General features: G+C 37.5%; 1 protein-coding gene across 1 annotated transcript in view; it reads left to right on the top strand.

Annotated features, from left to right (window-relative positions):
- The window catches only part of COL5A2 (collagen type V alpha 2 chain), a 110,975-nt gene that overhangs the window by 77,927 nt on the left and 20,572 nt on the right, over window positions 1-12,476 (top strand). The window contains exons 18-35 of the mRNA XM_054069716.1: window positions 720-773; window positions 2,484-2,582; window positions 3,028-3,072; window positions 3,174-3,272; window positions 3,511-3,564; window positions 4,626-4,733; window positions 5,096-5,149; window positions 5,497-5,595; window positions 6,297-6,350; window positions 6,809-6,907; window positions 7,016-7,069; window positions 7,176-7,229; window positions 7,683-7,736; window positions 8,294-8,347; window positions 8,668-8,712; window positions 9,174-9,272; window positions 10,168-10,275; window positions 10,399-10,452. Coding sequence (XP_053925691.1) covers window positions 720-773; window positions 2,484-2,582; window positions 3,028-3,072; window positions 3,174-3,272; window positions 3,511-3,564; window positions 4,626-4,733; window positions 5,096-5,149; window positions 5,497-5,595; window positions 6,297-6,350; window positions 6,809-6,907; window positions 7,016-7,069; window positions 7,176-7,229; window positions 7,683-7,736; window positions 8,294-8,347; window positions 8,668-8,712; window positions 9,174-9,272; window positions 10,168-10,275; window positions 10,399-10,452 — 1,287 coding nt within the window. The remainder of the gene's footprint in view (window positions 1-719; window positions 774-2,483; window positions 2,583-3,027; window positions 3,073-3,173; window positions 3,273-3,510; window positions 3,565-4,625; window positions 4,734-5,095; window positions 5,150-5,496; window positions 5,596-6,296; window positions 6,351-6,808; window positions 6,908-7,015; window positions 7,070-7,175; window positions 7,230-7,682; window positions 7,737-8,293; window positions 8,348-8,667; window positions 8,713-9,173; window positions 9,273-10,167; window positions 10,276-10,398; window positions 10,453-12,476) is intronic.

Raw genomic sequence — 12,476 nt, 5'->3', positions numbered from 1 at the left:
GTGCTGGGAAAGATTATGGAGTGGTTCATCTTGAGTGCACTCACCATGCAAGTGCAGGACAACCAGGGGACCAGGCCTGGCCAGCATGGCTTAATAAAAAGCAGGCCCTGCTTGACCAAGTTGGTCTCCTCTTATGACCAGGCAACTCACAAGGGAAAGGCTGTGGATGAATTCTATCTGCACTCCAGTAAAGCCTTTGGTAATGTCTCCCACAGCATTGGCTTGAATTTCTCTTTTTTTTTCTAGATTACTGTTTTAGGTTTGTAGGAAATGAAACTCTCCTTCACTACCTGCTGTACGACAAATTGTGATCACTTAACAAATTTCTGGTCTTTTCATTACTGTACCACAGTAATAGATATAAAAAGAGGATATAATGTTTTGTGAAAAACTAAAATTGAAAAATGATTGCTATAATAATTGTCAACTGTGTACATTGCAACATGTGCATTGATAGCTGAATCAAGAGCTGTAACTTTGCTGAAGTCAGTAAGTACATTACTAAAATAAATACTACATCACAATTCCATAATTGTATATTATGGAATGTACGTATATTAATTAGAGAAATGATATTTAATGTTTTGAATTTGTTATGAAGAAATGTTTTATGACGAAAAAATACATTTTATTCCAGAAATGTATTTACCCAGTGACTAGATACTAACCTGTTTGATCTAAACTGCAGTATTATAGCTTTGTGTGTCTGTCTTTTATAGGGCCCACTTGGCATAACAGGTTCTCCAGGTTTTCCAGGTTCTCCTGGTGTGAAGGTAAAAAACAAAATAAAAATATTTTTTTTAATATGTCTAACAACACAGTATTAAAAATGTGTGCTAGACTATGCAGAGTTCAGACTGACATGTATATGGGTCCCTAGGAGTTGCTGTGAAATCAGTCCTAGTCAAGCACCTTGAGAAAGAAGACAGAAATCAGAAGCGAAATGGAGCATTTACAGTGCACCATAGTTAGGATACTTTCTTTGCTTTTGGTTTTGCTTGAGCTAAGTGGTCATTACAAGATGACTGTCAGGCTGTGCCTCAGGAATCTTGTCCAGTGTATTCAAAGAATAACAAGATACATTATTACAAGTTAATTTGTGAGGGCTAGTCCGAGACAGTGTGAAAGCAGTACCTTGTAGTGCTGAAACTTCCAGTTTCAGCTGAAAATACTTTTTGAGACGTACTAGACTGGTAAGGAAAATGCCTGAACTCCAACTGAGATGTACTGCAGTTCCTCACAATAGATTAAATGATGATTACCACCTTTGGTGGCTCTGTGTGGTTGAGCTGAAATGGAAAACTTTTCCTGGGCTGCAGTACTGTCTTTGTCAGAGTTTCTTCTTTTGTTTTTCTGGAAAGTGCTCAATTTTTTTTTTGCTATACTTGAGAATGTGTAAGGATAGAAAAGACAACTCATGCAGCTTCCTTGTGCTTCTTATACTTGCCCTCCACCCAGTTGCTCCTCTTTGTTCCTTTACACTCCCTAAACATGATAGGAAAAAAATATCCAGGAAGAAAATCTCAATTAGTGAAGTAGCCAAGTTCAGCAGATGTTTTGTGTTGCTGTGAAGCTGGCAACATTCACAAAACAGTTTTTTGGAAACAAGTCTTAGTAAAAGCATGAAGATAATGTATACAACTAAATGATAGAGCTTTTAGTGTATGTCATAAAATGTTTTGGTATGCTTAAGTGCTTGGAAGTATCTGGAGAAGTTAACGTGCTGAACCAATTAAAGCTTTTGAATATGGGAGCTGCCTTCAAGTTTCATGATCAGGTGATGTAAAATTGGAATAGCTGCTTTGAACCCATAAGAGCTAAGCAGACTATACAATGAAGATGTGGACTTCAGTTGTGAAGATGTGATATCAACAGCCATCAGTTCCAAAAGACAAATTATCTATATAAACATAAAATTCGAAGGAGATCCCTGGAAGATTTTTTTTCTTGGAGTATCCAGTCCAGTCTTAGAAAGATTTTATATTTAATATGGTAATGCAATAGTGAGTTAATCTGTACTGTGCAAAAAAAAAAGCCCAGATGTGGTACAATTTTTAAATCTTAAGCCTTAGCTGTTCATGAATCTGAAAAAAAAAAAAAAAAAAAGGTTTTTGACAAAAAAAAATTTTGTCAAATTGTCAAATTACAGATACACACTGGGATTTTAGAGAAAGATGTTTAAAATATTCAATATGATTTGGGCCACTGTATATACTGCTGCTTCTCCGCAGAAAGTTTCCTTGGTCTGGTAAATGTTGAGGCAAAATTCTTTTTGTACTTACAAAGTTTACATTCATATAGTAGTAGAATCAGAATTAGGTAAGAAAAAAATATATTTTAAGGTTAATGAACTGTTTCAAATCCTGAATTGTTTTTCTCTTATCAACTCAGTATTCCTCCTTAGTTACTTTGTAACTTAGTAACTTAGTTACTACTTTTTAGATCAAACTAGTCTTCAGTTGTTTTCTCATGTGAAATCTTAGGGTGAAGCAGGTCCAACAGGTCCTCGTGGTCCTGAAGGTCCTCAAGGACAAAGAGGTGAAACAGGTCCACAGGGCCCAGCAGGATCACAAGGTCTTCCTGTAAGTACATTGTGTTTAATGTTCCTCAGTGCTCAGCTTGTGCGTGTTGCCTGCTTATAGTGAATTTTAATACCCCACTTGGTAGACACTGAGTTTTACTTAAATGACTTTTTTCCCAGGAAAGAAAAGGTGCTTATTTTGTTGAAAAGAACTTTTCAATATTTAATTAAAACAACTTTGAAAACTGTAAGTTCCACAGCTTGATACATTCTCAATCCTAGAAGGTACTTTAAAGCTTAAGCTTAAACATAACAACTTAAAGATTAAAAATCACATTGATTTGCATGCTTTGTTACCCATATTAGCATTTGACCAAGCAAATCATGTGTTGCTGCATTTATTTAATAGCCTTTACTGTCTGGTCTTGTAAAGTGGATAAAATAGCTATCTTTTTCTGCTTTTGGTATCAATAAAATAAATTTTAATGATTGGTAATTACCTTTAGGGTACTGAAGGGACAGATGGTTCCCCTGGTGCTAAGGGCCCTACTGTAAGTAATTATATCACCTGTTGAAGAAATTGTGTAAGTGAATTTATTTCCTTATTTTTATTATGTTTCCTTACTGTACTTGCTGTTGTTTCTGTTTGTAGGGATCTCCAGGCACTGGAGGCCCCCCTGGTTTGTCAGGTCCACCCGGTTCTCCAGGACCACAAGGCAGTACTGGTCCACCTGGTATTCGAGGCCAGACGGTAATGTTGTCTAAGAAGGAAGAATGTGTATATAAATTTTGTGAAAAAGTAACAATTGTCTCCTCAAATTGTCTTACTTAAGTTTTTGTCTTGATAGCATCATAAAAAGCAAGCATGCTAAGGGGACGACTTGTAGCTAAACTAGGAAATGTTTTCCTGTTTCATAGTGTAATGCAGAATGGTCAATGATTTATGCAAAGTTTAACATTATAGGTGTTATTCATGTGTTTGTTTTCAGGGAGACCCTGGTGTCCCAGGTTTCAAGGGAGAAGCAGGACCCAAAGGTGAACCTGTAAGTCTCCGTACACTTTGTAAGATGAAAAGCAATCACAAAGGCTTGCATGAGTATTTTGAATAGATCCTTACTTTTCAAGACATTTCTGATGGTCATAATCACAAGAGTAATTACTGTGAAAGACAAAGCACAGTGAACCTGGCTAAAATGTGCTAACAATAAATTGCAAAGCGGGTCCTTTGATGTTATAAATGACCTACGCAATGTAGGCCTTATCGGACTCAAGGACAGAAAAACCCATTAAGTGTACCTACTGACAATTCTGTAACAAACAAAATAAGTGTGTTCCAATTTCTTCATCTCAAATGAGAGGGATCTATGTGATTATGAATATTTAATCACAGTAAGAAAGACTCTTTTCTTTTCCACTTACATTTAATGCTTATGAACTTTTATATATATTAATTCTATTTTATTTATACATTGAAATAGTAGAAATACATTCAAGGTATGAATAGCTGTTAAACCCACAACTAGTATGTGTGACTGACTATTTGAGAATGTGGTTAATGCCATGCTGTGACCATATGAATTTTGGAAGACTGGAAGATTTTGGATGTGATTCTGCAGCGTTAGAGTCAGTTTGACTTGTCAATGATCTTCAGTTTTTCTTACTTGCGAAATGATCTTGTAATGACTGACCAAAATGTACAGATGAACTAATGTCTTCCTACCACTTACTCTCTCCTCCTTTGAGAATTTTGACTACAGTCTCACTGAATTTTTTATCCTTTGCATCTTGTCCAATTGATAATAATAAATACAAATTATGGTGTCTGAGCAAATAGGTGATTGTAAGAAGCACTGCACAGCCAAACTGCAAAATTACAGTTTATCCATAATGCACTTCTTACTGAAATACTAGCTTATAACTATTGTAGAGAAAAGCTGGTGCTGAAAAGCTGCATTTTTTAACTGCTTTGAAGCCTAACTATTTTTGGTTTTCCTTATTTGGAAAAAAAATTTCAAAGTTTAGACAAGAGTCTGTTTTAATATACTTGAGGAGTGGTGAGATTAACTGATTTTTTTTTTAAAAAAAAACATTTTATTTTCACTAGGGCCCACAAGGTCCACAGGGTCCCATTGGCCCTGTAGGTGAAGAAGGGAAAAGAGGTCCTCGAGGTGATCCAGGGTCAGTAGGTCCACCAGGTCCTGTTGGAGAGAGGGTAAGAAATCTAAAGGAATAATATGTCTTGAGAGATGCCCTGCTAAACTGAAAAATATCTTACCATAACCACAAATTTTCTTACAACTTTGTTGTAGGTGTAGTCAAACTTTATTTTCCTAAGAGTAGTTAATGCTGTACATTATTTTTTACATTGGATATTTTCATCTATGGATTCAGTTCACAGGATAGTATGGTAGGAGAAATGATCTGCCTGGTTTTGGCTTAAGCATGTACAAATAGTCATCTAAAAGTACTGAAGTAAGAAAATAATCTGATCCTCAAACCATAAATCTAGTACTTTATTTGCAATAAGTTATTTAAATATTAAGATAATCACCTTGGTTTTATGTTTTTTCCTAGGGTGCTCCCGGTAACCGTGGTTTTCCAGGTTCTGATGGTTTGCCTGGACCAAAGGTAAATGAAATTCAAGTGCCCTTCTTTTATTGGGTCTTTCTTTAAATTTTCATACATATATATATAAACTGTTTCATTAAAAAATGTCTGCTTCTGAGCAAATAGGAAGATCCTCAAAAGCACTGAAAGCAGGATCAAAAGGAATTGACAAATGCCAAAAAGGGGTCTGAGACTAAAACTTTTTGGGGAAAAGTCACTTTTAAGTAATAATTTTAGGGAAGAAAAAAAGTAATAATAATACTCTGTTTGCAAGAATAGTTTTTTAACAGAAGATGCTTGTTTTATTTAACCTTCTCATACTGTCACTGTTTTGCATGTTAACTAGTAGCTCATTGGTGTCTTTCTAGGGTGCCCAAGGAGAGCGTGGTCCAGCAGGTTCTTCTGGTCCTAAAGGAGGTCAGGGGGATCCTGGGCGTCCTGGTGAACCTGGCCTCCCAGGTGCAAGGGTAAGGACCTACACTATAAACCACAGCATTTTTAATTTTCAAAAGGCAACAATGAACTTTGCAGAATTAAGAAGCTGTTATACAAAGACAGACTTGTTTTGGTGGAGCCATTTAAAAGTTAAAGGCCAAAATACCTGTCTCTGTTCCTGCTGATGTTGAGAAGCACAGATTCCACTTGTCTTCAATAAGGGAGAAATAGTCCTGATTGAGACCGGCTAATGCAACTTAAGAAAGTTTGCTTGTAAAGAACATAGATGCTACAGACAATACAAACTGAAGGTCAGACCATTAAAACTTAAGATTAATAACTTACATAGTTGAATGGTAAGTGTCATCTAGAGATTTTTTTTCAGGAAAAGTATTTGGGGAGGATTTAGACTATCACAAGATGAGAGAAAGAGAACAGCAATGTTGCTGGGTAATACTGGCAGAAATGAAAATGAGCCTTTGGGAAGCTCATGAGTTGTAAAAGCAGGAAAAAGAAGAACAGCAAAAGGGAATATCAAATACAGAGGGGGATAAAACCATAGAGTGAAAATGGGGATGAGGACCTTTCAAAAAGAGAAGATATCCTTGTGTAAAGAATATCTTAGGGTTTGTTCCATGGCAATAATTGAGCATATATTTTGCATTTATTTACATTTCTCTGTTGTTCTAGAGTTCTACGCACCACTTAACATCCATATCTTTCACACTTTTAGGGTTTGACAGGAAATCCAGGTGTTCAAGGCCCTGAAGGAAAACTTGGCCCCTTGGTAAGCAGCACAAATAATAGTCCTTTCAGTAAGGAAACTGTAATTCAAAGGTCCCAGCTAATTGAAATTACTTTTATTAACTTGATTTTTCTTAATTTAACTTATCTTTTCAGTGTTCACATTAGATTCCCAGCTCCAAAATTAACGCCCATAATGTTCTTTTAGTTTCGTTGTGTAGCAGTGTCCATTGCTTAGCAGCTGCTGCAATATTTTTAAACCGTTTTGAAGTAAATATCTTTTTTAAAAAAAATCTCTTTAAGGAGACAATAAAATATATGTACTTAATGACTCAGTGATGATAATTCCATTGTATTTGGTTAAATGAAGCAGCAAGGCTAAAGCTATATCTGCTTTAAAGACATTTTGACTGATAATCATAGCACCAAACCAAGTTCATGTTATTTTTTTAATATACAAACGCTTTCCAGTTTAATGTGGAAAATGCTTTTTCTCTGTAGGGTGCTCCTGGAGAAGATGGACGTCCGGGTCCAGCAGGTTCAATAGGAATCAGAGGTCAGCCAGGCAGCATGGGCCTTCCAGGGCCAAAGGGTAGTAGTGTGAGTATGGCAGCTGGTACCCAAGATCGTTTAACTTTAAATATTTGCATATATTTTAATGGATGAAAACAGTTTCTAAAAATAGCCATTTTTACCTCTGCAAATTAGGGTGATCCTGGAAAAGCTGGAGAAGCAGGCAATGCAGGTGTCCCAGGACAGAGAGTGAGTGTGACTCTTATTTGCATTTTGTTATTTGATTACACAAAATTATGTTTTCTGTTATATCTGTGTACTATACAAGACTTCTTCCTATATTATTCTAATTTAGGGAGCCCCCGGTAAAGATGGTGAAGTTGGTCCTTCAGGTCCTGTTGGCCCACCAGTAAGTCACCTTTTAGCACCCTGTCTGCCAGCCTGTCACTCCATCCATTCATTACACTTTCTGCTTCTGTTTTTATCTATCTTCATGTCAGTTTTTTATTCCAAACAAAAAAATTAAAGAAAAAAAATTCCTAGAGAAGTGGGAAGCTTTGTATAAAATAAATATATGTGGTAGTAATCTAATTCCTTTTACTGACCAAGAACCAAAATTTTCTCATAGTTAATTTGCCTACCTTCCTTGGTTTCAGCAGAACTGAGCACAGAATTTTGGGAAGGGGGATCTTAAAGAAATAAGAAATCTTAATACATATTTTAGATAGGGTATATCTTGGCCTAGGGTAAGTAAAAATTTATAATAAATACACAATTAAAAATATACATATTGAAAGAGAAAAAAAATTGTGGAGCCTGCCTGTATTCCTGTACTGTATACTTATTACTTTCTTTTGTGTAGGGTCTTGCAGGAGAAAGAGGAGAACAGGGCCCACCAGGTCCTACAGGGTTTCAGGTATGTTAATTCATATTTTTTTTAAGAAAAAAAAGTGAGAAGCCATGTCTTTATGAACAAAATTCATATTGGCAAAATTCAATCAAGTGATGTTTAACAAAACACAGCTTCAGAATTAAAGCAACGATGCACAGAGTAATAAGTGATACTCACATATCACATACTCTGTTCCCTAAACTGAACTGGCAAAGGCTTACATACCAGCTCTGTATTCCTTGAGAAAACCTTTGTTGGTTTTTGGTTTTGATTTGGAGATTTTCTGAAGGTGTTCCAATTGTGTATCAAAAGAATTGTTTTGATAATGAAGTATTAATTAAGTCAACCTCCATTTATAGAGAAGTTTATTTTTAGGGCTGATATGCACATGAGCTACAAATGTTAAAGATCTGCCATCTCAGAGGAGGAAAAACATTTTGGTGAAACTTTTTATGTAACTATTTTGCTTGAGGATCTCTGAAGGCATACTCTTGTGCTGAATATAATGCTACATTAAATTTAAATGTGAATTTATATAACTTTCTGTCATGTTAGTGACCATTTTATTTACTTTTTTATAGGGTTTGCCTGGGCCACCAGGTCCTCCAGGTGAGGGAGGAAAGCCAGGTGATCAGGTAATTTTTGTGTAATTTACCAAAAATTTACTTCATAAAATAGTTTTACCTTTTCTTCTTTTTGTAATTTAATTCCCACTCTGCTTCTAAATATGTACTGAATGTAGTCTGCAAGCTGTCAGAGAGGTGCATTTTGAATAAAATAATTGCTGGAATCTGAACACCATCTTAGAATAAGTTGGACTCTATCTTCTCTTGTCATAGACAGATAACATTCAGAATTAGACATCTACATTCACGGTACTTTTGAAATGAAAATGTTTATTTCTAATTTCCATAACTATAAGGCTATGAATAATGCTGACTTCTATCCTCCTTAGGGTGTTCCTGGAGATCCTGGAGCTGTTGGTCCGTTAGGTCCTAGAGTAAGTATTTTTCTTTCAGAGTTTGAACATTTGTAACAGTTGAAAAGGCTGAAAGTCAATATATAATATGTACTTTGACAGCTAAAGTGAAATGGATGTTTGACCTTTTTTTTTAATCAATAAATTGGTTGTAAACATGGATACATTTTAAGATAGTTTCTGTAAAACCTACCACTTTTAATGGTTTCGTAGCTCAAGAAGCAGTATTGAGGATTGGCTGCTAAGTGATTTGGTTTACAGCTGTGAAATGACAACTTCTAGTTTGCTGAGCAAAACCACTAATTTCCTCTGCCTTTAACAATAAAAGCATAAAGCTGTTTCTCGATTGATCAGTTCTCATAAAACTTGTTCACAGGCTCTTTATTCAAACTGCGATGTGCTGCACTTCGGATGTAGCTGGGATTTTGTCTACAAGAACTGTAACCTGGCTTCTAAATAAGTAATAATTTTCCATTTTGTAGGGAGAACGTGGCAATCCAGGGGAAAGGGGAGAACCAGGTGCATCAGGACTCCAGGGTGAAAAGGGTATGGCTGGAGGTCATGGTCCTGATGGTCCAAAGGTAAGCTGCAGTGATATAATGTTTAATTCCTCTCATTTGCATGAATATGAGAGATATATTTTTGATTATAAACAGGATATCTTTTCATGGAAGGTATCTCGTTTACATAAGAGTTCTAGAAGGACAGAAGTTGTTCCAGTATTACAATATCAATAACTTGCAAGATAATAAAATATTGAGAAATTACATTTTGTATTAATTTATATGTCTGAAGTTTAAAGTGGGGTTTGTGTTTCTCCATAGAACAGGGCAAAGCCATTTCTGAACTGCAGAAAACCCTCTGGCAATGGCTCAGTTTTAAGAACTATGTCAGTTTACACAAAGAGACTTAGCAGAGTTGAGTGCTTAAATGAAAATACTGACAACTGCGTGATTTTCTGTCACCTGTGATTGATACAATTGGGCCTAGGAAGGCCACCCCAGGTAGGGAGTGCCTTTAGTAATGCAAGACCTGTAATGGATGTGAGCCACGAGAAGCAAAGCATAAACAAACGTATAATATAATATAATATAATATAATATAATATAATATAATATAATATAATATAACCTGGGCAACTTCTACCTGTAGCTAGTTTGTGTAATAGACCCATGTGGCATCAAGGTCAAGTTAGAAAGACATTCAAGCTTCTTATTCTGCCTGTTCTCATCCCTAGTATGCACTGAGTAAACACTAATGTATTTGGAAGGCTACAGTGTTACAACTGAACTTCCTGAGTAACAAGATGGGAAAAGAAAAGTATTTGGACATAAATAAATTTATATTATGTCCAAATTTGAGAGAAAATTGTTACTTAAAACCATACCCCAGAGATTTCAACACAAGCACAGCATGTTCTACAACCTAGAGATAACGATATTTCTCAGACAATAACTCGTTCTTTATTTATTTCAGGGAAGCCCAGGCCCTAGTGGGACACCTGGTGATCCAGGACCACCAGGTCTTCAGGGTATGCCTGGAGAAAGAGGGATTGCTGGAACGCCTGGCCCCAAGGGTGACAGAGTAAGTCTGGTTACTTCTGTTGTGCTGAGTAGAACCACCTGTTTCTTAATACCATAGTCATTCCAGGGTATGAACTATTCAACAGTCAGTGTCTTAAAAGAGATTTCTGGGTATTTTCCATAGGGCGGCATAGGAGAGAAAGGTGCTGAAGGTACAGCTGGAAACGATGGGGCAAGAGTAAGTAAATCTATCGCTCTTTTTACACCTGCTCTCCACACACCAGATGGTTTATTGTACTAGAGGTACTCAGCTCATAGAGTGAAACACTACTCGACAGTTATTCTCATTCTTGCTACCCTTCAAATTTGGTCTTCAAGTTTTTAAAGACTGCTGTGCTCAATGTTGCGGTATGTCTGTCTTTTGTATAATCATCAATGGGACTTAAGATGTCAGTGTAAAGCATTCCCAGAAGTAACATGTTTATTTGGAATTCAGCTAAGCTGGCTATAGTAAAAATATGGAAAAAAAAGGAACAAGAAGAGATCAACAGCCAAAAAGTAAACCTACCAGTTCTGACTCTTGGACTAAGGCAAGTGCCTCTTTATTGTTTGGATTGAATTGCCCACAGTCTGTCGTGAGTTTCACAGGCAGAGATTCCTGTAAATGTATGGAGCCTAATATGGACAGTAAGTTGCTGATACTTCTGGAAATCTTCGAACTTCCTGTGTGTAAATAACAAGACTGATCTACTCCCATGCAGTAAATTCAATATGTTCCAGACCAACTGTCCAGTTATCCCAAATGTCCTGGGTTTGCTACTTATGCAATGACAGTTTTTCCTTCCCAGAAGCTGTTGCAGTTAGATTTATAGAACACCCATCTGAGATTCTTGGGTTTTGAACCAGTTGAACTATGAACTACTAGGCATATGAGATGCATAGGAAAGATGAGGATTCTGACTGGACTAAATTTCCATTTAGAGAAGTTGAGTTTTGGAGAAACCCTACCATGCATAAACACTAATTCACAATTAGCAGGTCTGAGCTGGAATTTCGTTGTAAGTCATATTGTATCCAAAGATACAGAGTATTTCTTATTCGTTTTAAGGTGCTATAGCTTAATGAACAGATAAAATAATGATGAACTAAGTGTACATCGCTCTTCTAAAGCTAGGAATCTGCAGATATCTCTGCTACCAATCACTATAGTATTGATGGTCATGCAGTATCCTGTGTAAATGCTGTCTTTTTTGTATTTCTTTTCACTTTGAACTAAGTTACAGTGCAGATTTTGGGGGAGAGGGAATTTTGTTACAGATAAACTTGATACAAGTTTGTGGTACTCTGCTTCTAGTGAAAGAATCATAGAATCACTAGGTTGGAAGGGACCCACTGAGTCATCGAGTCCAACCATTCCTAATACTCCCTAAACCATGCCCCTCAGCACCTTGTCCATCCGTCCCTTAAACGCTTCCAGGGAAGATGACTCAACCACCTCCCTGGGCAGCCTATTGCAGTGCCCAATGACCCTTTCCGTGAAAATTTTTTTCCTGATGTCCAACCTGAACCTCCCCTGGTGCAGCTTGAGGCTATTCCCCCTTGTCCTGTCCCCTGTCACTTGGGAGAAGACGCCAACTCCCTCCTCTCCACAACCTCCTTTCAGGTAGTTCTAGAGAGCAATAAGGTCTCCCCTCAGCCTCCTCTTCTCCAGGCTAAACACCCCCAGCTCTCCCAGCCGCTCCTGACAAGACTTGTTCTCCAGCCCCCTCACCAGCTTCGTTGCTCTTCTCTGGACACGCTCCAGAGCCTCAACATCCTTCTTGTGGTGAGGGGCCCAGAACTGAACACAGTACTCAAGGTGCGGTCTCACCAGTGCCGAGTACAGAGGGAGAATAACTTCCCTGGACCTGCTGGTCACACCGTTTCTGATGCAAGCTAAGATGCCATTGGCCTTCTTGGCCACCTGGGCACACTGCTGGCTCATGTTCAGTCGGCTGTCAACCTACTCCGCCAGGTCCTTCTCCTCCAGGCCGTTTTCTAGCCAGACTTCTCCTAGTCTGTAGCACTGCATAGGGTTGTTATGCCCCAAGTGCAGGACCCGGCATTTGGCCTTGTTAAACCTCATGCCATTGGTCTCAGCCCAGCGGTCCAGCCTGTTCAGATCCGTTTGCAGAGCCTCCCTACACTTGATCAGATCCATGCTTCCACTCAGCTTAACGTCATCTGCAAACTTGCTAAGGGTGCACTCAATGCCTTCATCCA

This window comes from Cuculus canorus, chromosome 6, assembly GCF_017976375.1.
Source record: "Cuculus canorus isolate bCucCan1 chromosome 6, bCucCan1.pri, whole genome shotgun sequence".
In the NCBI taxonomy this organism is placed as follows: Eukaryota; Metazoa; Chordata; class Aves; order Cuculiformes; family Cuculidae; genus Cuculus; species Cuculus canorus.
This window is presented reverse-complemented; position numbering and strand designations above follow the sequence as displayed.